General features: G+C 42.5%; 1 protein-coding gene across 4 annotated transcripts in view; it reads left to right on the top strand.

Moving 5' to 3' along the window:
* Positions 1 to 25,020, top strand: part of RB195_001862 (uncharacterized protein) — a gene marked incomplete at both ends in the record, with an annotated part of 40,444 nt that overhangs the window by 6,845 nt on the left and 8,579 nt on the right. For 2 of the 4 annotated variants that reach the window (XM_064198836.1, XM_064198837.1), the window contains 20 exons: positions 207 to 347; positions 2,171 to 2,277; positions 2,365 to 2,507; positions 2,567 to 2,635; positions 2,728 to 2,827; positions 3,048 to 3,136; positions 3,776 to 3,906; positions 4,332 to 4,409; positions 4,471 to 4,548; positions 4,615 to 4,720; positions 4,784 to 4,900; positions 5,037 to 5,159; positions 5,882 to 6,004; positions 6,061 to 6,258; positions 6,420 to 6,494; positions 7,547 to 7,638; positions 8,219 to 8,301; positions 8,388 to 8,495; positions 9,696 to 9,868; positions 17,739 to 18,358. In XM_064198836.1, the coding sequence (XP_064054716.1) occupies positions 207 to 347; positions 2,171 to 2,277; positions 2,365 to 2,507; positions 2,567 to 2,635; positions 2,728 to 2,827; positions 3,048 to 3,136; positions 3,776 to 3,906; positions 4,332 to 4,409; positions 4,471 to 4,548; positions 4,615 to 4,720; positions 4,784 to 4,900; positions 5,037 to 5,159; positions 5,882 to 6,004; positions 6,061 to 6,258; positions 6,420 to 6,494; positions 7,547 to 7,638; positions 8,219 to 8,301; positions 8,388 to 8,495; positions 9,696 to 9,868; positions 17,739 to 18,358 (2,754 nt within the window). Of the gene's footprint in view, positions 1 to 206; positions 348 to 2,170; positions 2,278 to 2,364; positions 2,508 to 2,566; positions 2,636 to 2,727; positions 2,828 to 3,047; positions 3,137 to 3,775; positions 3,907 to 4,331; positions 4,410 to 4,470; positions 4,549 to 4,614; positions 4,721 to 4,783; positions 4,901 to 5,036; positions 5,160 to 5,881; positions 6,005 to 6,060; positions 6,259 to 6,419; positions 6,495 to 7,546; positions 7,639 to 8,218; positions 8,302 to 8,387; positions 8,496 to 9,695; positions 9,923 to 17,738; positions 18,359 to 25,020 lie in introns of those variants that run through there. The other 2 variants (XM_064198835.1, XM_013435186.2) reach the window with 2 other exon arrangements.

The raw sequence follows: 25,020 nt of genomic DNA, 5'->3' as shown, positions 1-25,020 counted from the left end.
GCATAGTTTTAAAAAAAAAAGCAGCAGAAAATATTTGTAAGGAAGACCTATTGCTGGATATATGCCAGCGAGAAGGTTGTTTGGACGTTGATCAAATTTTGTTCGATTACATAGCAACAAATACTGCTTTCGTCAAATTCATATTCTCCGGATATGAAGGGATTGTCATCGTCCTAGTCGTTTTATCTGTCAAATCAATATTTTAGCGATCTTCTCATCCGTATGCATCGTACGCGCAAAGCACGTGGCGTGGTGATGTTTGTCGACGAGGACAACCTGAAACGACTGCTTCACACCCTGGATAAACTCATCAAGGAAGGTCACAAGGAACTAGATCGACACTTTTGGTGAGTTCCGTGCCATGGGTGGTTATTGATACGTCAGGATTTTATCTGACTATTGATTTGATGTGGAATGGGAACTGGCACTGTATCTAAACGCTGTTCGCTGCTGCTGTCGCTTTTTTCGCGTTGTTTGTTCGCGAGTATTATGTCAGATCAGCGTACGAATGGGGTCTTGATAGGGTTTCTGCAACTTTTTCGAGAACTGGAGATTTCATCACTGGATTTTTTAATTATCTATAATATCAAATGAACAAGTATTACAACGGCGACCAAATGTGTCTCCTTGCTTGGCTTGACAGTAATTAACTTGACAGTAAGTAGTTTCTTGAAAGTTAACTCTATTTTTTTTGAGCGCAAAAATTTCACAAAAGGTTGCAACAACTACAGAACAACGCTGTCAGTTTCCGATCGCGTGTACTCAGTTAAAGGCATCATCCCACGGATACTGTGTGGTACGGATTTCAGGTGGATTATTCGTATACGGGATCGTAAATTGGGGAGAGGGAGGTGATTCCGTCCATTTCTTCCTAATTGCCGTAAAAAACGGCCCGGAAGATACGGCTTCGGGCGCTCCGGCGCCCTATTTTCCACAACGAGTTCGATTGGAGCGCCTTGTGCACGCGCCGCATCTTCCGGGCCGTTTTTTACGGCAATGAGGAAGGAATGGACGAAATCACCTCCCTCTCCCCAATTTACGATCCCGTATACGAATAATCCACCTGAAATCCGTACCACACAGTATTCGTGGGGTGATGCCTTTAAATGTGTACACGCGATCGGAAACTGACATACTCCATCTGAAATCCGTACCACCTCAGATTCGATGCCTTTAATGTTGAATGAAATGTTTTTATGTTAATGTTTATTACCATTGAGAAAAAATATGTAAGATAAAAAAAAAACTTAAAACGTTCAAGTCCCAACATTTGAGGGATAGTTGACGAAAATGTTGAATTACTTCTAAAAGATTATGTAGATGTGACAGTTGCGCTAAGAAAGTCTGCATATTTCTTAAAAGCATCACCCCACGAATCTGGAGTGGTACGGGTTTCACGCGGGTAATGCCTATATGGGGTTGTAGATTGTGGGAAAAGGGTGATTCCGCTCATCTCTCTCTGTATCAGTGTGGACGGACGACCCCGGGACTGTTTCTTACTACGGCTTCTGTTGCAGTGCGCAACCACTGCGCCCACCCCGCCCCGCTCGAAACCCGTACCACCCCAGATTCGTGGGGTGATGCGTTCGAGGTAAGTTAAAGGCAACACACCACAAGGTTGACGACGTTCGAATCTGTCCACAAAAAGAGTACGTTGAAGACGTACATCATCAGTATGAGCTGCTCATGCTCATCATACTCAATTTCCACCAATAGACTTGAAAACATGCGCATGACATGGTGCTGGGACCGAATCTTCGCACGATGCACATAGCAACGTATCACATATGCGAGAGCGGGCATACGCGCCAGAGGGGAGGCAAAATCAGGAGCCCATTAAAGGAGCGCCGCTTGTGCTCACAGATGTGACCCGACTGAGTGCCTCGTAGGAGCATTCGAACAGTGAAGGAGAACTGAGCGCGGTCACGCTCATAGTCCTGATCTAACCCCTATTTATTCGTCGAGGGATCCCAACATCGTCAACTGCTTGATATGCCCTTAGTAGAAAAACGATCCTGAAGCAAGTTTTCCTCACAGGACTCTGTCTCCAACATCGCAGTATTTCGGCGGCAGCAAATGTGCAAATTTTCCGAAATTGTTATTTACCTGACGATCATGATATAGCGATAAACAGCTGTGCACTTTCGATGTACAGTATCTGCGCATACAGGTTCGTCGCCAGTGATTCATGGGGAATCAAGCAGTCCGTCGTATTGAGACTGGAACACCTCCTAGCCGGTTCGATTACCATAGCACCCTACGTAAGGGAAGAGAAAGGTACACAACGCTCACCGCCTATTTATGGAAAAAATCTCCCAAGGAAGGGGAGGAAACGTAAATGGAGTGAAATATTGATTTTTGCAGCCTATATCACTTTCTTCCGGAAACTGTCGCCAACCGGTTCCACATTCCTGGAGGAATATTGGGATGCATTAGGCTGTAATAGGAACAGTGAACTACAGTATTTTGGCGAATGTTTCGACTATATCAATTATACACTCAAACAGGTCGATAATTTTGTTGACGGTGACGTCATCCATGAAAGAAATAGTCTTTTTCTTTTCAGGAATCATATGTGCCATTTGTTGTCGATACAGTACGCGTGCTAGCTAGAGCTATTTCAAAATACATAGTGGTAATTATTTACTTGTATTTATTATTTGTTAGCAGTGCTGCTTATTTATGTTTACGGCTTGGCTCTCTTCGGTTTAAACCGCTATTTTCCAGGATGAATGTGGTAGCAGGGAATTCCATCGTTGTACTTTATCAACGTCCCGGTTTCTCGGTGATCGTCTACAGAAGTATTATAGAAATGTGTCGCTTAGTGGTACGTGTGCCAGAACTCTCCCTTATCAATCAATAGTGTGTTAGGGAGTATCCCTGATGCAAAAAAAAAGTTCAAAATAACAGTCTTAATCAGCATAGAAAGTACAGGATATGCTAAATTTTTCATGCAAACAGGACAATAAACAAGGATCAGCAGCTACTCCGTGTGTCAATTAGCCATGCGTCCCCAACCTGAGGTCGATAAATGTCTGTTATTTCAGAAAACGAACCTCCACTTATCGACGCTAATGGAGACGGTATCGGACGTTATGACGTTTTCCAACTGGACAACAAAGGAATCTATCACAAGGTGAGCAGAATAATCTCATACTACTTGATTGAAGCCACCATACCACGAAAAGCTGGAAGCGGCGTTTTAGATTGCGGGATCAGAGGTGTCTCATTGTCTCATTTATCCCTAATCGACGGTCTTTAGTGATTACCCACCCATCAAAAGCAGCATACCACGAAGCTGATGTGGTGAGGGAACCAAGGGAAAAAGCTAGAAATGGAGTCGTAGATTGCGGGAATAGAGGGGGTAAAAAACGGTGTGGAAGACACCGTTTCTTGCGACGGTTTTAATTGCAACGCACCACCCTCGTGCACGCGCCGCGTCCTCGTGCGAGGGGTCGAGGATAAGTGATGTCTTCTCACCACGCTGTTCAAGTAAACCGGATGATTAGGCTGCTAACGAGACGGGACGTGTGCATAGAGGAGCGTTTTAACGTACCTCGTAAGAACTTTAGCGGTTCCCACATCATTTTTCGCGACGATCAGGGAGAAAACCACCTCGGATCTCGCAATCTACAACTCCATCTCTAGCCTTTCCCTGTGCATTCCTTCAGCACGTCAGATTCGTGGCATGCTGCATTCAACAGTGCAATTTTAAGAGATTTTTACAGATTCAAAACAACTTTAATGTTCTTTGAATCAATACCTTAACTTTGAGGTCGGAAAATGGCGATCAACGGAGGACTCATTCGAAATTCGGGTAGAACAAGTTCGTCGAGGCTTTCGGTTGGCTCATGGCGAGAGTCCCCTCTCTGTCTGCTCTACGGACTGCCCTCGAGGACATTATCGGTATCGCATTTTTTTTTTCTTTTTCTCAAATAACACTATTTTTCGCTTTTAGCTTGTTCTCGCCCGCGTTTCGCTTCAGCACGCTGAGAATTTTTGATATAAAAATCCAGCACGTGAAAGTGCTCAACAATTTTCCTCTCAAAGATTTCGTACTGCCTCCTGCTCCTCGCTTTCTTTTTTTTCGGCGGCATAATTATTATGTTCTTAAATTCTACGCTTCATATGCGACCGTTTTGTCTCTCGCGCATCCTCTGTGAGGGTCGGTGACGCTGACAAAGCTCCTTTCTTGTAGATTTGTTTTGGTTCGCAAAGGATTTGAGTGTTGGAAGCTGGAGTCTTTCCTAAGTAAGCAATTGAAGGCCGGCCAAATCCATCTCGATTGATCTGAATTCGATCAACTTGCCTAAGAATTCACCTCTTTCCAGCGCATATCAGGATCAAACTTGTTGTTGGGCTTGTATTCCGTGCGACATTGCGACAAGTATCATAATCAATGTCACGAGGTTTTTTTTATCGATCAATGAATCAATGTGCGGAGAAACGACGGTTTCCTCCTTCTTTCAGGTGTGATATGTGCCCTGAGGGGGAAGTACCAGATGAGACCCAAAGCTACTGCGTGCCCATCCCTCCAGTGTCTATGAGGTGAGTGGAACGACGTACCGTACCTATTAACAGGACTTACTGTATGGTAGTGATGAATGGTTTCAGATGGGACTCCGCATGGGCGCTGATACCAGCAGGTTTTTCACTGCTTGGCTTGACATCGACTATATTCGTTGTCGGTGTCTTCTTAAAATTCTCCAATACGCCAGTGGTTAGAATAGCTATCGATTTGCTAGGCAGCGGCACCTTGTTAATCGTTGATTTTCTTTTGAAGATCATGGCATCTGGTCGAGAATTATGTTACTGTATGATCAGTGGTATATCGATGTGCTACCTCCTCACATTTTTCCTCGTTTCACAGCCTTCTGCACCATCATGCGCTTTTACCAGGGTAAGCTATGTATATCGATTAATTACAAGTGTCTTAGAAATTCGCAATAGCGGAACTTTTCATCGGACGTTTAGAAAGTCCAATGTGACAAAATTCATAACGTTTGCCTTGAAAGTCTTCATGCATGCATTTAAAGGTCTTGATGGGACTATCGATGTCGGCTATTTATGCTGCTATTATCACGAAGACCAACCGATTAGCGCGGGTTTTCAAGCCAGATAGTGCACAACGGCCACGGTGTATCACACCAACAGCACAGGTAGTGTCTTTTCCTTGATTTTTGTAATTGTAAAAATGCATTGTAATAATAATCTCAATAATCTGTCCGCAAACTTGTCTCTTTTCGCCTCTTACATCTGACCTCACCTTGCACTGAAAAAAAACCATCAAGGAGTTATTATTTCTTCTGTGGATGAGACTTTCTTTTATATTACTTGTATTCTCCTCTACTTATTGCGCTATTCCTATTTATTCATCTTGTAAGGGAAGGTCTTAGAAGTCGTCTGTCTTCTACGATTCGCTTCTCGTTTGTCTTTGCCATCATATTGTACTCGCTTCAGAGAAAAAAGGAAAGACTGAATACGAGAGAGGAGAGTGAGCGAGAGAGAGAGAGAAGAGAGTGAAGAAGGGAGCGAATGAGAGGGACTGGGTGAGTGAGATAATGAAGGAGAGAGAGAACGAATGAAAGGGAAGGTGAATGAGAGAGTGAGTGGTTGTTCTCGACGGACTTGCTCTGTGCGGGATGAAAATGTGCTGTTTGCCTTTGTTTACCTGCTCAACTAATTATTTCAACATTTTTTAAAATTATTTCCACAACCTCAGTCGCCTGTGCTTCTCGTCCGACTATTGATTTACGCTCCGAGGCAACATAACTCTATCAGCTCACGTATAAAACATCTTTTCCCTGGAAAATAGTCACCATGTGCACAATTTTCTCTTCTCATTAACCTACCTATGTTCCCTTTTGAACCATATTTTCAGGTGGGAATTTGCGTTTCCATTGTGTCAGTGCAACTGTTTGGATCAATCGTTTGGTTACTGGTCGATCCCCCAGGCACCAAGGTGGTGTTCCCATCGCGCACTGAGGCGGTGCTCACCTGCAAGGTCGGTGGAGCTCGACGACTAGCTCGATTTTTCCCTGATATGAAACATACTTGCAGGCAACCGCTTCGCATCTTTTGGTTTCATTGCTGTATAATTTACTGCTTATCGTCGCATGTACAGTGTACGCATTTAAAACGAGGAAAATTCCCGAAAATTTCAACGAAACACGTCATATCGGTTTTACTATGTACAGTACATGTATTCTGTGGTTGTCATTTGGACCGATTTATTTTGCTACGCAAAATAATTTCCGGGTAAGCCAAGCAACTTCATTTTCAACTTTTATGATGAACGAAAACTGGAATTATGAACTTTTCTGATAATCGGAAATTGGCCCTCAGCAGGGAAGTATTAATTAGAGAGGTGAGAAAGGAACAATGAATTTCTGCTTTTGTTCATTTGCATCTTTTTACAGATACAAATCACATCTTTGTGCATGTGCATATCGTTGTCGGGTACCGTTGCGTTGGTGTGCTTCTTCGCTCCGAAGGTAAGAGGTTTCGAATCGCATTTGCTGTGCGTGTAGGCGGCTGCGAACGACAACATGGACTCCTTATGCAGTGGGTAGTTCGAGGGTTGCTGCCAAGCAAAGCTAACCATATGAAGAGCTTGTTGTACTGTACATCAAGTACTAGGTTATCACGTGAGTCTCTTCCAATTTTTTCGGCGGCCCCGTAGTATCTTCCACGAAAGTTCCAATCCTCGTAATTCCCTTCTCTTCTATAATTCTACACCACCCCGTGGCAGCGGCATAGGGTCCACATCCACACGCACCGTAACCCCACACCAAGTTGGTCCAAATATACCATGCAATTGTCATTTCGTAAAAAAATGTGGTTCAAGAATTCAAGAATGGCGAATATTCGAGAGACAATTCTGGGCTTTAGGGTCAGTTACTAGAGGTGGACATCGACAAGCTACGGTACGCTGTGGATGTGGACCCCTATGCCACTGCCACAGAGTGGACCACGCTTGGCTTCCACCATTTCGATGTTGCTCGTGGCTTAGCGGAAATAGCAAATGTAACTTGCATGTGACTACTCACTCGATGGTAAGGAACCGTCCGTGGCCAACGAAGCCTTCCCGCTTCGCTTCAAGTTTGATAATTTGGTGTCAAGCTTGTCTCGAAGGACCTTGACACTAAGCTGATACGTCGGCGGCTAGTTTAAGCAATTCCCGTTGTGCATGTGTTCGTAGGCTTCAAATGATTCTGCATTGAAGTCGAATGGGCATTCGAAGCAGATTGACTACCGCCGGACACTTTCTTTTTACCCTTTAATCTCAACCTTAGGAACAGAGGTAGAGCAAGAGGCAGAACGGTGCTGAAATATATGAAGCGATTCCAGGGATTTTTCAGAATAGTCGGCCCTTAAGGTATTTCAAAGAAATCGATTAATTTAATCGATTCTTAAAGATACTGTGTTTTCTATATTACTACTGTGACAAGCAAACACAGTAAAAGTGTGTATCATACTAGTGCGAATACAAGAGAGAACAACGAACGAGTGACGTAGTGACCCCCGAACAACCGCACAATTTTAGGTGTACATCGTATTATTCCAACCGTATAAAAATGTCAGGACACGACAGTCTGCGGTAGGACGATTGGTCAATCAGCAGATGCGATTTATGAGGTTCGCTTGCACAATCGCATTTCCATCTCACCAATAATTCTTCTTTTCCGGACCAGTTATTGAAATCAGTGGTGGCACATTTATTTACCAGTTCCCCTCGTGAATCCCCTTTCAGACACTCTGCATGTGACCCATTTTTCATCCAAGTGTAGTCACACCCAATGGAAATTTAACATCAAAAGATGAGCAGGTCGCAATTGCGGGCTAGAGCACATTATAGACAGATCAAAACGACATGAATCACGAGTGTAGTTGCGGTCCATTTGCGTACGCGCTCGAAACAACGCGGGGGAGGCAGCAGCTGGGACCGAGGTGGGACCGTTGTATACTGCAATGATGGGCGGTGGCAGCAAGGGTTTCACCACGCTCCCAGCCGCTACGCTCCACCGAAGCCCCTCAAGACAGGCCGCGTACGCAGTTGCGTACGTGTTTCATGTCGTTTTGACGCTGCTATACTTTTCCGCTTTTTCCTGTTGACATACCAATCAACTCCTCCAACCAAGTGCCATCACATTTGCACTTTTTGATGTCTCATAGGCTCCGCCCCAAATCGATAACCATGTGATGTGCATGTTTTCAGTCAATTCACCTACAATCAAGACAATTACACGTCCGCATACAAACCCATGTCTACAGCATCCAATCCCTCTTATCGACCTGGATGTGGGTGGTTTCTGTTGTGAAGCGTTCTTTTCCCCTTCCTACGTGCTGTGATTTGTTCACCAGTTAGTGAATATTTCGATTTTCAGCCGAGGAGAATTCGCACGGGAGTACCCAGGCCTCGACCATACATCCGCTTCCCTTGCCTATTATGGACAAGCTAACCAGTAATAACTGCTTGCAAAAGAGCGAAATCGGTAAGACTTTGCTTTCAGTTGTTGTCTGAGATGCATTGCAGACGTAGAGACGCTGAAGTTGACCTTCACACTTTTCACTCTCTACGGTATTCATATATAAAGCAACAATGGAGCTTAAAATATTCTTTCAAACGAAGTTGTGGAAAACATGGTCTATTACATGGGTCAAAACACGAACATGAAAATATGATTCATAACTCATGGACAGCTCAGAAAAGAATCCGTTCTGTCTGCTTTACATCTCCACCAATTTGAATAGGATGGCCCTCGTTTTCCAACACCGAACGGAATAACGTGATCTTTGTGGAAATATCACCAGCGAACTCGCACGTAATCGTGAGTATGACCTTCCCTACTCCTATTGCATGGTTACATAGAAGAAACAAGATGTTCACTGTTTTTGGGTAAAGGGACACCTAGATGTGTTTGCGGAATCAAAACTTTCCACAACTCTGGGATCTCAGCGCAAATACGTCATGAAAACTCCAAAACGGAGGTTGAATCTAGGAGGATCTGTCCCCTGAGTCCGAGAACATAGCAGCAAAAATGAACAGAACGTATGAGTTTTGACCAAACACGAACCAACCCCATATCAAGACCTCTGTGGGTTTTGATGAGCAGGGAGGGTGCTTTATGAAAATCATTTAGATTCATGGCTCCTATTACAGTTTATCAGAGGAGATAAACACTGCCTGATTGTCGTTCATTGACCATGAAGTACTGCTCCTGAATCTCAATGCTTTCTGAAGGGTGATGAGGACCGTAAGTGACTTACACTCTCAAATCACCCGCATTTAGATGGGAAACACTGAACACGGTACACGCCAGACGAATCCCAAAGACTCTCTTCCCGTAACCCACCCGTTTTTGGGCGTCAAGTACAATGTATTCTGTGTGGATCACGGAAAACACCACTGACGAATTTAATCCGCGCAGGGGCGCATGATCTAGTGACTTTTGCTTGCTGTAATTCATCCTGCTTTTGAGATACGTCACTCACAGCTTTCACTTCCAACGATCAATACCAATCTTGGCTATAGTTCAAGCATTATCGAGCGCTTAGATTGATACCGCTTGGTTTTGTTTACAGGCCACTCGTTGACCCACACGTTGTTGCTATTGTTTTTCCGGGATATTTCCACAGATCCAATAGACTACCAACAAACTGGAAGAGATGTTTGACACAAATTCATATTCCAGGCAAAAAACTCTCTTTACAAGAAGAGTCTGAGAATAACTGTCCCGACCTGCTTACGACAAACGACGTAAGGCGACGTCGTCCAGCGAGTTTGTACACAACGATGCCGGATGTGGTGCGACCCCTGCCGCTACCGCTAAAAATGCCACCCGATATGGATGTATGTGACTCACAGGTAGCGCTGATCCTCGAGGAAATCGCTACAGATCCGCATGTCACATTTTTATAGTTTGCCTCGACTTTTCTGACTCAGGGCATAGTGTTCTTCTTTTTTTCGTGGTTGTCCCACATCTATAAAACGTTGATCTCTCTAGTCTCTATTGTTACATTTTACTGATACATCCGTTTATCAGATTTATATAACTACTCTGCAGTTACATGAACCTGTATCAGTAAAATCAAACTTACCTATAAGTACCTATAAATTACCAATTGTGTTTCGGGTATTTGCTGTACGAACCTGCTCAATGTGAAGACCGATTATCACTGTATTGATTGATCACAATGGTCCTCAAAATTGTGTGCACACTTCGCTCTGTTCAAGTTATGTATTCTTCCCTTCTTTCCTGCCTGTGTCCCTCAACATCTTTCACGTCCTCACGTCCGGACAACTCACACATATTCGGGCGAGTTGTCTTACTCGACTATCTGAGCCGAACATCACTTTCCGAACTTTATTTGCTGGTTGAAGCAATCCGGTGCTCAAAGAGCTTTAACGTTTATTGTAACTGTTTTGCAATATGTACCTCAACTTGACTGAACAGGTTCTCATCAGTTTTTGAGCTTTATTGATTTGTCGATTGTAGCAGAGCTTACACTTGAGTCGTGACATTTTCAAGCAACCAGAATTATTCATTATTTCTATAGAAGTTCCCTTTGATTTTTTTGCATTCGATTGAATTTGGTGCTGCCTTGATAAAACATTGCATAATGTTCCACGATTCTTTCCACAGTTCTTGTCCATTTCATTTAATTGGTGGTACGTCCATGTGCTCACCTCTTGCGCTCTCCCCCTCTTCTTGTGAGTGAAACGGGCTCATATCTGGATCGGCAAAGAACTGACCGCGATGGTAATCTAACAATTTTGTATCTTTCAGGAGAATGTAACAATTTTTCCTATATAATTAGAAATCGTTGGTAGGATACTCGTCCTTTTTTGAGCTACAGCATCTTCCTACACTTTTCTTCCCCTATGAGGTTCAAACTTAATGAAAAAGTTGCTATCGAATGAGGAAAAAGCAGCTAAATTCTAATGTCTCCATCTTTTTTCTGGTCTTTTTCAGGAACATCTTTGCAGAGTTTTCGGAGCGGAATTTGCAAAAGAAAACACTAACATCTCTTTCTTGGACAGCTTCGTAAACAAAATAGGAAGAAGTAGAAAAAGGTACAATTTAGTGAAGTGAAGCTAGAGAACACACATTAAAGAAGTAGGAGTAAAGAACAAAAATTATTTTGAAGATGTGAATTACCGCTTCATCGTCCACATAGTGAGTCCACGTCTAAAATGCGACCTCGTTCACAGGTTACTAAAGAACGTCTTTAGTAACCTGTGAACGAGGTCGTTTTTTCCATCGATCCATTAAATTGCGGGTTCTTTAAATTCTACAAGTTAGAATTCAAAATTTTCCAACAATTCCTGCCCTTTCTTGAAACCAGTGCGCCCCGAGATCTTCAGCTCGCCGACTATAGTGCTCTTGTATATCGTGTAGGATTTTCTGAAGCACTGCTAGCACTGGAAGTACATCTTTACGCAATCGTTAACTTTTGTTTCCTCTTCTCTACGTAACTTGCGAAAATGATGGTCACAGGGCACTGAAACTCTTGTCATTTGCTCTGAAATTGAAAATGGACTGTGAAGATCGGTTAGAAATATTGTTCATCCGGAGGAAATGCATTTTTGGCTCTTTGTACGATCTGCATTCCTTGATCATCGCCCTTTTTCATATTAAATAACTTCCGTTTTGTTCTTCCTACACTTCTCTAAGTGGCGACAAGCAATTGATTGTGACGTATTGAGTTTCTCTATATACTTCGTTTTTTGACGTGGTTTTTGTTCCAATGCTGACTTCAAAATATCGTCATCGCAGACTGTAGGACCCCTTTGGCTCGTCTTTCAATGTTGCAGCTCCAGAACGGAATTTGACAAACCAATTTCGAACCGCCCCATCAGTTATCACTCCTTAAAGGCATCACTCCACGAATCTGAGGTGGTACGGATTTCAGGTAGAGTATTCGTATACGGGATTGTAGATTATAGAGAGCGGGGTGATTTCGCCCATTTCTTCCTAATTGCCGTAAAAAAACGACCCGGAAGATACGGCTTCAGGCGTTCTGGCGCACTATTTTTCGCACACATTTTCTCCAAGGAGTCCGATTGGAGTACGCCAGCCTTGTGCGGCGCCGCATCTTCCGGGCGTTTTTTACGGCAATTAGGAAGAAATGGACGGAATCACACCCCTCTCCATAATCTACTATGCCGTATACGAATACTCCACCTGAAATCTGCACCACCTCAGATTCGTGGGGTGATGCCTTTAACCATATGTGATCTTTGCGTGCCGTAGCCGCAGCACTATTACCTTGTTTGGATTCCCAAAACAATACGTGGCGTAGGTCTATTTTTGGATTCTCATTAAACGTAACGTGACGCAACGCTAGATTGGTGTCTGACCAATGTTTTGCCAGCGCAGCGTTAACAGGAATCCCTCGTTTGGGTAACCCATCGTATGCGTAAAGAACAACATCGGGTACCGTGCACCTGGATGGAGGTTATTTATGACTCGACCTAATGTATCTGGCAAGCAAATGCGCTGCGCTCTTTGCGAGACTTCAAACCGTGAAAGTGCGTATTGTCCTTCGAGTGATAAATGAATGAACATGCTCGTTTCATTGCCCGTTCGCCCTCTCCCATCTTTGCCCCGCGTTCCTGTCATCCTTACCCATTAGCTGTTGGCTATAAAGCAAGTTCTATCGGAGGGCGATTTCAAGATACCTAGCATATAATTGTAGCAATCGTCTCTCGGCATAAGCAGAAATCGTGTTCCCAGGAAAAAAGATTACCTTCGAGCGATCTTCGGTCTGCAGTACTCTTGTGCATGTTCCTAGCAATTTTTTTCATGTTTTTGATTGAGTTCTAAAGAACTGAGAACGGGAAAAAACGTTGTTTTCTCATGATCGTTATTGTTTGCGTACGAATCAGAAAGGGTTGACATTCTCTAAACCGATCTCCATGACCACAGCGTTGACCTTCTGGATGAATTGTTATGACATTCGCTCGGCGTCACATCAAATATCAACGAGTTCAAAAATTATGCGCTTAATTACCGTACGAACCACTGTGCCCAAGCATAAATGTACAGATCGATTGTATATAAATCAGCAAGGAAGGAATACTCACAAGGTGAGTTTGTTGTGAGTTTCCACTCCTCTGCCCTCGTTCCAGAAAATTCCCCTGAATACTCGCCAATTTTCAAGCGTCACTACCCTTTTCAAATGCTTCAAAGTGATGCTCATGAGAGAGGATTTCTCGTAATTTTTCTGAGGGAAGTCCGAAAAAAACGTAGGGTTGAAAACTAGGGAGATATTTCTGAAGAAAAACTAGATTTTTCCATCGCTTCTTTGTTCCATTTTACTAAACAGTTCAATCTGTATGCCTTAGTGAAATCCGCACATTTTATCACGCAGTTACACAAATAGTAAACGGCTCAGATTTGCTTTACCTTTAAGATATTTTCTGATTGATGCGGATGATTCAGCACCTGATTTTCCTGCATTCCGATGATCCACAAATTTGGGACCGGTTCCGTGCGAAAGTTTTGGTAGTTTTTCCTTGTTTGACCGTGAATTAGGGGCATCGGTGTGAATTTCACTTTCCATATCCTCTTTTGGAAAGGAAAAACATACAGCGGAATGTAAACATTATACGATGGTGACCTTGTTTTGGCTCTACATACTTTTATCTGAGTTATAAGCCGGAACACTTTCAATCATTACATTAGCGTCCCCCATATGATCAGTACATAAAATGTGGTAAATGAAAATGTATAAATGAAAAAATCATCAATAAATAATTATAAGATGGAAAAACAAAAAAATAAAATATGCATACAAGAATAAAAGATTGGATGGATTCAATTCCCTTGAAGAAGAAAAAGAAGTGGTATCCGAGATAAAATGTGTTCAGAATAGGAATAGTTGTTTTTGAGCGCAGAAGAGATGGAAATGGCGAAAACACCATTTCCACCTCTTTTGCGCTCAAATGGCAACAACAACTTTCACTCCGAGGGATTCGCAAAATAAGAGCTGCGAGAAATCATCTGAGGAAACTTTGGTCAGAGTCACGGTGCGAAAAGTATCAAGCGTCAGTTAGTTCCTCTTAATTGTAAGATAGGAACTGTCTACAAAATAGGGAGAAGAACTTTTCTTTTGAACCGCAAGAGTTGACCCCGAAGCGAATGCCAGAAATTATGACATAATAAGGGCATGACCATAAAAAAAGGAAAGGAGCACTTTTTTGAGAAAATTTCCAGAAAAGACAACTATTGGTTATATTCTTTGAAGAAAAACCCGCGGAAATTGAACCCATTGTTTGTGAGCATGCGAGGAGATCATGGAATCGTTTTGGAACTTTCTAGGACTTCTAGCAAAACACTACAGTTGACTAATACGAATGTTTGGCTTCTTTTTGACGAACTACACATTTTTAGCCTCGAAATCTAAATAAGAGATCTTACATTAGAATTTTCCAACTCTTGTTCAAATTACAGCTTTGTTCCTCACCTGCGGATCACAACTGGCCGATGCAAAAAAGTAACCAGGAATGAAAGAAAGTAACCCACCTGCGCTGAGTCAACGGCACGACTAAAAAAGATTTTGAATGACTATCTGTGCCTGGAAAAAACATGATGACTTGCAACTGATAATTTTTCGCTCATTGATCGAGCTGGTCTGTGTTTGCTCGAGCTTTCATGCAACAAGATCCAGAACTGGAGACATATGTATATGTAGCTTCCGGTCCGCCCGCACCTTCTGTTACACGTTCCCTGAACACTTGCAATAAAATCGGGTAGTCTCTGCCAGACCTTCTGGATAGATTTCTGTGGATGAAGAGAGATTTTTCACCTACTCTGAGAAAGGTGTTGCGGGTGTAGCGCAGTTGTTTAGAAGTGCGCTGTCGCTGTGGTTCCGCTGTCTATCGGAGGTTTGAGTCCGCCTTATTGCTCACCAAGCCTTTCATCGCTCCGGGGTCGATAAGTCGCAGGTCACTGTATAGAGCAGTTACGCGTTCGTAAACCTCAAGCGATTGTGAATTGAAGTGAACGTGGGGGCGCATCCCAAGCGGATTGGTTGGCGCCAGGCACTTTATCCTTTATCCACACATTGAGAAAGTTGCTGATCTTGAATCAGACGGTTTTATTATTTTTTTTTACTTATTTTGTAGTGTTCTGTTGTTGTTATTTTCCTGTTGTTAAATATTATTGTCATTTTACAAATATATAAGCACCAAAATTCTGGGAAGTAATGCAATGGTTGCGTCTATTGCGTTTAACAAACCTTTTAATCCGAGACTCACTATGCTGATTTAAAACCAAGATAAATTTCCAATTAATCAAGGAAACTAGTTACTTTGTGAGAATCCCGCAATTTCTTGAGTTTTACCTATAGAGGAACTCAAATACATATTCTAATTTAAGGTGGTATCACTTTTAGGATACCACATTAAATTAGAATATTTATTTGAACCACCTCCCTTTTTGAAATCGCGCTGACCTCAAAACTGAAGTGGTCATTTTACGATTTTCCCGCATTCGCCGCTCCACGAGCCGGAAAAGCAAAAGTGTAAGCTGGTACACGCCCTGTTTTTGGAAGCAAAAGATGTAGGATTGTAGAAATGAGAACACTTCTACGCCTCATTTGATTAATTCGTTCCACTCTACTCACGATTCCGACAATAAGGCGAAATAGTCCTATTACATGAGCTTTCATTACAGTAAAGTTTGGATCTGATGGAAATGATACGGTTTTCTGTGGAAAGCAGTGAGCAAAAATACGTTTTGGAAGGCCAGGAGATAAATGCGACTTGGTTTTCGCGTGTGTGGATTCTACCGTTTTGACGAGTTGCGAGAAATGATCCCCTATTTTATGTCCTGATTTGAATTTTGTCTTTTGTTGCAATTCAGTCAACTCATGACCCATTTAGTTCGCCAACTATTTCCGAGCGACAGTAAGGTTGCTTTCTGGAAGACCGGGTTTTCGGCGTTTTACGATCGCTTCATGCATATAATACATCGTTATGAGCTGAGCCCTGCTATTTTCGAGATCTTCGGTAGCACAATGACAATGACAATGACACTTCCTGCACCAATAATAATAATAATAATATATAATAGTAATATGGACATAGTTTTCACCGCTATGAAGAAAGCATCTGTAATTTTCGGCTCTCACTCTTTCAGAACCACCGATCAGTGCTTATTCTGTATCAGCTTTATGAAAGCTACAAACACTCCAAATGGTTCGGATTCCAGACATTGAAACGTTTTGTGAGGTAACAGGGGGCCAGTTTTGTCAGTTGCGTAAAAAAATGAGTTATTCAACGAACAGTCAAGGCATGGTTAAGGCATTTCTTCTTCTATTTTGTTTTATTCCCTAAGAGGAGGTTGTTAGACTAAAAGAATGTTTAGGAAGAGTTTCTAACTGATTAATTGTTGCTAAATCGTTCATTTATCGTTTCGATGTTTCCTCATTTTTGGAATTTCTTTCTGTGAACATCTGTGTAAATTCTTTAAGAAAGTCTTTTGAATATAAGCTCCGCCAGAAAATGTCTTCATAATTGCGAGTCCCTAAATACACCTTCTGCTTTTTTCCCTCTGATTTCCGTACGAGAAGAAGCGGGCAGTCGTGTTATTCCCACTTGTCTCAGCCCACCACCGGCTCCGATTAGATCACGAGACGTGTGCCTGTCGCGACGTATGTATCCATAAGCGTTAGCCGTTATCCAATGCGCGATCGTCCTTGATTGTCGACGGGCGCAAGTTATCTTCGTCCAGAACACGATCACACATTTGTGCTTAATTGAAATCTAACGATGAAATTGGATTTGAAATTGGAATTCTCCAGGCACTAAGTGGATGGATTCCTTGAGAAAAAAGCGCATAAGTAAATTCGCACAAATTCGCAGGACATACGATGTACGCGACATTGCGTTCGTTGAGGTCAAGGTATCCTGACCAAAGCAATCAACGGGAAAACTTACACTGACATTCGCCGTTTACAGAGGTGATTGGAAATCCGTGTTCCGTGGATCAAGATCAAGGTCGGCTCGGCTCAACGTGCTAAGCGCGAAGCCACGCCTGGCTATTGGAGGCCGTTCGGAGGGGGGCGCTGAGTCCGCTCGTATTTGCCCTCGTGCGTGCGTCCGCGCGTCAATTTTGACACCTAACTGCTCCGTCAAGACGATGCTTCCGATGTTTGACCACGGTGGCTTCCTCATTAGTGCAAATTACGCTGAATGAAGAAGTTTCCATGGATTAGAAGCAAATGAAAGTAAATACTTCATCGAATGTAACGGTGAACAACCAAAAACAGCTCTATGTATGATGTTTCTCATCCACCTTTCATTGCATCATTTTACTTAGATATTTGCATCATTTCGGAAGATTTTTGTACTCTTAAAATCTATGGAAAAACTATTTCGGAGGCTATAGAGGTTAGAACTATTAAGCTAAATCTGCACGAAACCTTGAGAGCCCTGTTTATCTTTAATAGTTATCTATTTTATTTTATTTTATTTTATTTTGTTTCTGCTTGCTTTCTATCCGCGAAATTAGAGCCAGGAAGTGAGAATTAGCAGAATCGCACTCGAAATTCGAACTCTGTAACGGCTCTGATCCAGTGGTATACGAAATCACGGAATATCCTCTGAAATCCAGTCAATGGGAGTTAAATAATGAGAATGATCAAAATGTGGTTATGTTGGTGCCCAGATATGAAATTGTGAACTTCCGGACGCTCTTTTGTAAGAGAAGACGTCATCATAATTACAGACACTGCGACAAACCGCTGGACTGCAATTAGCGCAAGACTGGTGGACGACAACGAGGTTCACCGGCGCCGGTGAGCGGAGGCGTGGATCATCGTGGGGGCGGAGCCTGGTGGATGGCGTCAGTCGCGCCGACCACGAAATACTCGTGGTGACGACGATGGGCAACCGCTCTTCCAGCCACTATCCACCACCACCGTCCGCGTGGCCGCATGGTCCCTATGGAGCGTATACGGCACCGACCGCGACGCCGGGTGCCTTCGACGCTAAGCGTGGTCTTAGTGGCGGACCACCGGGGGCTTACGCGGAGCCTTACGTGCCTCATCCACAAATGCGTCGTTCAATGATAAGTTTGAATGCAGATTCCGGTTACATGACCAGTCCCAGCGATTCGGAACGTATGCGAATGCGTGGATCACGAATGTCGTTGAATCATTTGGATTTAGAACGACAGTTGCTATATCCACCAGATCCGAAAACGATGAGAAAATTGGAAAAAATGGAGAAGAAACAACAGAAGTTGCTGAAAAAAATGGGCCGCTCTGTTCCGACGGCAGTATTCCTTCCACCGCAACCGATGCCATCGGTTTACGCTCGTGCTATGTCTTTCGATGATTTGAACAGGTACTTTTTCGTGATTTTTTCGTTTTATCCATTATTTCTGCTTTACTGGATCTTGTCAGCAGATTTTCCGGCTGTTTGAACAGCGTTTTTTGTTCTCGATCATTCACGTGACCTGGGTGAGATCCCTCCTATTGAGAACTGACCGAGGGGACAATAGCGGCGAGGAAGGCGAGGGATGTGCCCTCGTCTGACCTTGGCCGATCACTACCGCCGCCGCTCGCACAAAGCCGAACATATTGAAGAAATTGACACTACTGGATGGTTTTTTTTAATCCTGCAAACAATTTGTCTTTGTTATAGACCACATTTTTGCATGATGAGGCCTCAAATTATGAGTATCTCATCGTGACCTCACCAACAGGCGAAAATCCTCTACTTTACGGCGTAATTCAATATCGAGTGCGGGATTTTGGAAGTGAAGCTGCTTCTCGTACAAATTTCCGGCTTGAATTCTAATTTACAAGGAGCTTTTCTGCACAAGTCCATGAAAGAAAAGAAAAAAACATCTAGGATTCTGAAAACCAATTATTGACCCTTATTTTAAAAAAAAAATTTCACTACTTCTTATTAAAAGTCTGTAAGAATTCTGAGTGAGTGGGTCCATAACAGACATTTTCTACGTCCTCTTTCCTCTTATTCCTTTTCTTCTTCTGTGTCAGGAGGTTGGTCTTCTTTCAGACTCTTCTTATTTTGAATGTGCCTGTGCTATAGGAGAAATTTCTTCTAATAAAACTTATCAATACAGCGTTGACCTTAATGTACTAGAGACCCGTTAGTGCAAAGATCATAAGAGCTTTGCAGGAACTAGTTGACCAACAAATACAACCTTTACCATAACGTATTCTGCTTTTGTTCATAACTTGTCCAGTAAGTAGCTTTATGGATAGACTCGATCTAGCCGTGGTTAACTGGTCGTTAATTTGTTTCTTTGGCTTTCTGATCTTTCTCTATTTCATATACTATCCTATAGAGTGATTCAATGTCGTTTCCTTTCACTCCATTTTTTCCCTGAATTTTCTTTCCAATTTTTTGATTTCTTCGTGGTAAAAGACCAGTTCCTCGGGACGTGGAACCCTCCTAGGAACTTTTTCATGGATTTATTAGCTTTCTCCAAGCGCTCTAACTTCTCCAGTATTAGCTAATGCAGAAAAGACCTTGTTTGTATCGATCCTAACGATTTTTTAAATCGATTTTTCATGAACATGCAACCAATTACTTACTGTTACTGTTGTTAACAGAAGTGTAGCGTCCCACAGCATCCGACTTCTCCACCTCCCCATCTACTCTCCGTAAATTGTGGTGTAGGTACGGGTTTTCACGATCTAATTCAAGTTATGGGTTAAAGCGCCTGAACGCAATAAAATTCCTTAACTAGGTCAAGTTCACACAGTTCAAGCAGTTTTGACGGGGAAAAGACGCGAAATTTGAATTTATTTCCGAATCTGGTCCTTCGATTATCACTTCTTGGGGGTGAACTCAACCTGTACTTTAGATGGAATCCCACAGGGCGGCGAGCTATTCAACGCCACCCGTGGCAAACCTTGGTGTCACTAAATCTTTCGAAAACAGCAAATCAATGGCCAAACCTGGACCTAGATCCACTTACAATACATAGTCTCAGGACTTCTGGATCAGGATGGATAGGACAGCAATGACCCTAATTAGCCATTAGGTCGCGACCGGTTAGTTCATCTAATGATGGTAGCTCATCAAAGAACGCGATTTCACTAATTTCTCCTGTAGGAGATCAAAGAAACGAACGATCAAAAACCACGTTCCCATGTACCCACGAGCGATTAGGTGTAAAATGTGTGGATCACACCGGTTGATTCCAAACTTTAACGACTTACGCGGAAACTCGTCCAGCAGGGTGATGAAATTGTTGTGATCAGTTGTGCTTCTCGGATATGGACACCGACGGACGTTAACGCGTCACGAAGTGCTAGTAAAATCTAGAGCGCGACTGGAAACTAGAAGTTGGAAACGGCTTACTCATAGAAAATTCGGATCATTGCAGAACAGCGCCTCCTATTTCCTGTTCCTTCTGGAAGTGAGGAGGGAAGGGTGACAGAAACATGGATTTTATCCTGCTCCCGTGAGCAAACACTATCAGTCCTTAATTCTGTTTCTTTTTTCTAAAACAATAAATTCGCTCTAAATGGAGCCAAACGTGCTCACCGCAACCATTACCTTGAAAAGTCATTGTAAGACCTAAATTTTCAAAAAAAAAATGACGAGACGATAGAAATTCCCTGAGCTAGTAAAATCTTGGCGATAATATACTGCCAAATTCGCAAGTGAGTGATTAAATGAAGAATGGATAGTAGCTAGTGGCTCGACGAAAGTGAAACTGAAATTAGTTAATTAAAAATACAAGTAAATAAATAAAGAGTATCTTTAAAATGAGCTGCGTATCATCATAGTCACATTTGGAGATCGGATACATACAACAGTAGCGACTGGCGCTGACAGCTAGTCGAACAAAAAGAGGCCCATTTGTAGCGAGGTGTAAGAAAGATCTTCTTTGTAGCTGGACAACTTCTGTAGATTTCTTTTTTCACTTCCTGCGAAATCTTATAAGAAGTCTCATAAATTTCTTATTCTTTATATTCGGATGCAAGCGGCACACCTCCCCTCTGCATCCTTCTGAAGTTTGCAAATCGCTTAGTAACGAATCGTACATTGTCAAGAAGCTTTTCAAAAGTTATTGGTGTAATCACACCATCCCTCTTCCTGTCCTTTCGGAAGACGAAAAAAACTAAAACAGAGAGAATTCTTGGGGACCATTTCTCACCTACTACCTACCATTTTACGTCTAAAAACCTTTGTTCGGACATCAAAATTCTATGTAGGACAAAGTTTTTGTTGTTGTTCGGCGTTCAGAGACACTGTCTGCTGAGCTCGGATTGCTCTGGATTGTCGGCAGAATGCTAATATCACTTCAGTTTAGGTGACATTAACTTTGACCATCTTGTGTGTTATCCTTAACCGTTTTTTCTACTTGGTTGGTTGCTTTTCTTGCTAGCGATTTCGCGCGCATAATAGCTGCTCCTTCCCATCAATATTAATTTTCGTTCTGGATCTTAAAAGATCCCTATGAAAACCTTATATGTAGCCATAATTGCACACTATTAAACCCTTGTTTTCGTTCTCTCATCTCCCTACAAAACGAATGGCAGAACAGTTTTACACACCACACATACATTACGATTTATCGGCACTTCCATTAAATTTATGTGCCTATAGGACTATAATTACTGCTCACTCCATTGCTATAAACGCTAAGGCACCATTCCTAACTTTTGTAGCCGTTTTCGGCACAAAACCAATCAACCCACAAAAAGACGCAGCACAGCCATTGAGTTGCGGCGAATTTTAGCGATGTTTTCATCGCATACAGTATACGAATTACCTTGAATTCCGGTTTTTTCGCCCGCACGGGTGCGGCTTACAAGTTGACAAATCGTGCGTGCGAATAGTATAAACGTTCTTCGAGCTGTTTGAACTAGTTGTGCACGATCATGTCCGGCGTTTGTTGCCTTCACATCAAATACATCATGTTTGTTTGATATGAAACACGAACGTGATGCGCGTTCGTTTTGTATGTGCGGATCTCTCAGCGCGCAAGCCCGTACGCATGACGCCATTATGCACGGACATGCGGTTCTTCTCTCCTTTCTTTTTCGACGACAACGACGAACGTGCGCTCATCGCAGTCTCCAATGGTTTCGTTCAGGATGAATTACGCGCTGCCTGCAGATGTCGGTTCTCCATTATTCTACACGGAAAACTGGTGTGTTTGGTGTGGTGTAGCCACTAAGATTTATGAGGCGCGTATCGCCTCAGGCCTTCGGCTGAAGAGCGGGTTCCATGACGAATGAGGTCCAAGGCTGCATGGTACTCGTATGAAAACAGCGGGTAGAAGATCCTGCTGAGGGAAGTCAAGAGGTTCTGTAGGGGGTGACCTAACCAACCATCCGTGTTATCATCATCAGTTCATCTTAGCAGCTTACCTACTTTATATCTGACGGAAACAAACATAAAATATATGTATTCTTATAGTAATGGCAGTTCCAGTGGGCAGCAGTGAACGGGCTTTAGCAGATTGGTTTAAAGTTCTCAAATCAAACTATTTTTCCTTTTCCATTCTTTCCTCTTTTTATTCTTCTTTTCATTCATTGATCTTTACTTGTACTTTTAGTAGGAGATTGAGATTTCGAAGAACGTGAGCCTTCTTACCGTTCGTCGATGATCCATAGTGATAATAAACACCACTACTACCGCTATATGCTGTATGCTACCACTGCCGACACGCAATTCCCCCACTTTTGGCGTCAGCCTTTATCGGTCGAATATTATTTATAAGTTCTAATGACAATGAGATATTATGGTGGTTTGTATATCACTGAAGGCATCACCGCCCGAGTTTGGGGTGGTGCGGGTTTCAGGTGGGTTATGCCTGTACGGGGTCGTAGATTACGGGCAGGAGGGTTATCTCGCCCATTCCTTCCTAATTCCCGTGAAAAGAAGAGCCTGGAAGATACGGCTTCGAGCGTCCCGGGGTGCTATTTTCCACGAGTTCGATTGGAGCGCGCCAACCTTGTGCACGCGCCGCATCTTCCTGGCCGTTTTTTACGGCAATTAGGAGGAAATGGGCGGAATCACCCTCCTCCCTATAATCTATAATCTACGACCCCGTATAGGCGTAACCCACTTGAAACCCGCGCCGCCCAGATTCGGGGTGGTACCTTTGAATAGGACCGCTGCTCATTTCCTGAATGGCCATGACACATACTATCAATATGTATTGTACTGTCGCTGAGATAAGCGCTATCAACCGTATCACTGATATGTCTAGAGGAAAAATTAATTATGCAGTTCTATATGTGTATGTTTCAAAATACTCCTCTGAATGCAATGAAAATGCATGCAAAATGCATGTTCCGTGCACCATCCAGCATTCCTAATACTCTCTGCATTTTTTTATACATGCTGTAACAGCAGCACTAAAGACATAACTACTATAACTACGGTGATTATATTTTCAAAAAAGAAATGCTTGGATGTGAGTGAGGTTCCAAACTCGAACATTTTAGCATGACATCATAGATGCAACGAAAATACACGATGCATACTACGAAAATACATTTTTTTTTGCATAATTTAGTGCTTGATTCTTTCCCCTCTGACCGAAATTTAGGTAGCAATTCCTATTGCGCTACATCTCCAGTGTTTTGTTCTGAGGTGATTTTTTGAAATGACTCCTAATTTTCAATACTGTGTAGGCATTCTGGTCGAGTTACGTGAACGTGAGCAAAATTTATGACTCCAATGACGTGCAGGTTCTTCACTTGCGAACGGATTAGGGTGACCTAATTCCACTGCGTGTAATCTATGAGTTGGAGAGAATATTGTGGAAATATATGGAGATTTGAACATACATTTCTGGATACGATGGCCATCTAGTTTTCCTTGTTCTCTTTGCGGCTTCGCACCTATAACGTCTCTTTGTGACATTTCTACACGAACCTTACGAACACCGGGAAAATTTACTTGTGGCTGTTTCATATACCTAATAGTAGAAATTACGTGTTAGAAAGTAATGTTACTGAGTAAGCTAAAGAACTGTGAGGTATTCAGTTTAATTGACAGCAAAAATTAAAAAATGTTGATGAGTCATTCAGCTTCTTTTTAAAGGCATCACCCCACGAATCTGGAGTGGTACGGATTTCCGGTGGAGTATTCGTATACGGGGTCGTAGATTGTGGAGAGAAGGGTGATTCCGTCCATTTCCTCCTAATTTCCGTAGAAAACGGTCCGGAAGATGCGACTTCAAGCGTCAAATTTTTTCCACAATGAGTTCGATTGGAGCGCGCCGGCCCTGTGCGGTGCCGTATCTTTTGGGCCGTTTTCTACGGCAATTAGGAAGAAATGGACGGAATCGCATCCCTCTTCATAATCTACTATCCCGAATACAAATACTCCACCTGAAATCCGTACCACCTCAGATTCGTGGTATGCTGCCTTTAAAGAAAAAATAGAGGAAGTTAAAATGCGCATTTAATCTAAGTTTAAGTATCAGACCTTTCCCGAATGCCATCATTTATCAAAGCCCTGATTCTATATTCGCTGCGTTACTTGCTTCGATGTAGAGTTACCAAAAAAAAATCTTAGCAAAGCTTTCATTCCAAAAAAAAAAAGACGGAAGTTCTTGAATTTCTCTCCTTTCTGACTATATAGGATTAGATAGTTTCAATACTTATTAAAAAGTAATTGCTTTATTTAATTAACCAGATGGATAGTAACTATATTAATAGGCATATCAAGTTCATCCAATTTGCAAATTTCTTCGAAGATTGTCACGGTTTCGTTTGAGCCGAAATCCTGGAAAACTGTCTTACTGAACTGTTTATTTTTGCCTTCCAAGCAGAAAAAAAATGAAAGGCAGTTGAAAGACATACAGAAGATATTGAAGATGTTCTTCAATTGTTTGGATGAGTTGTTTTCGGCTGCTGGGGATGCTCACCATGTTCACCATCGCCTTTTGGGCACCGTACACACTAGGTGGTCGATTTCTACGAAGAGAAGACTAAATGAGATACGGAAGAAGTGAGCAAATAAATAACAAATAATAGATAAGAAAATGCGAAAGGAAAAGTGAA

Source organism: Necator americanus, chromosome IV (genome assembly GCF_031761385.1).
Source record: "Necator americanus strain Aroian chromosome IV, whole genome shotgun sequence".
Taxonomy (NCBI): Eukaryota; Metazoa; Nematoda; class Chromadorea; order Rhabditida; family Ancylostomatidae; genus Necator; species Necator americanus.
The sequence above is the reverse complement of the archived record's forward strand: the minus strand, read 5'-3'. Positions and strand labels throughout refer to the sequence as shown.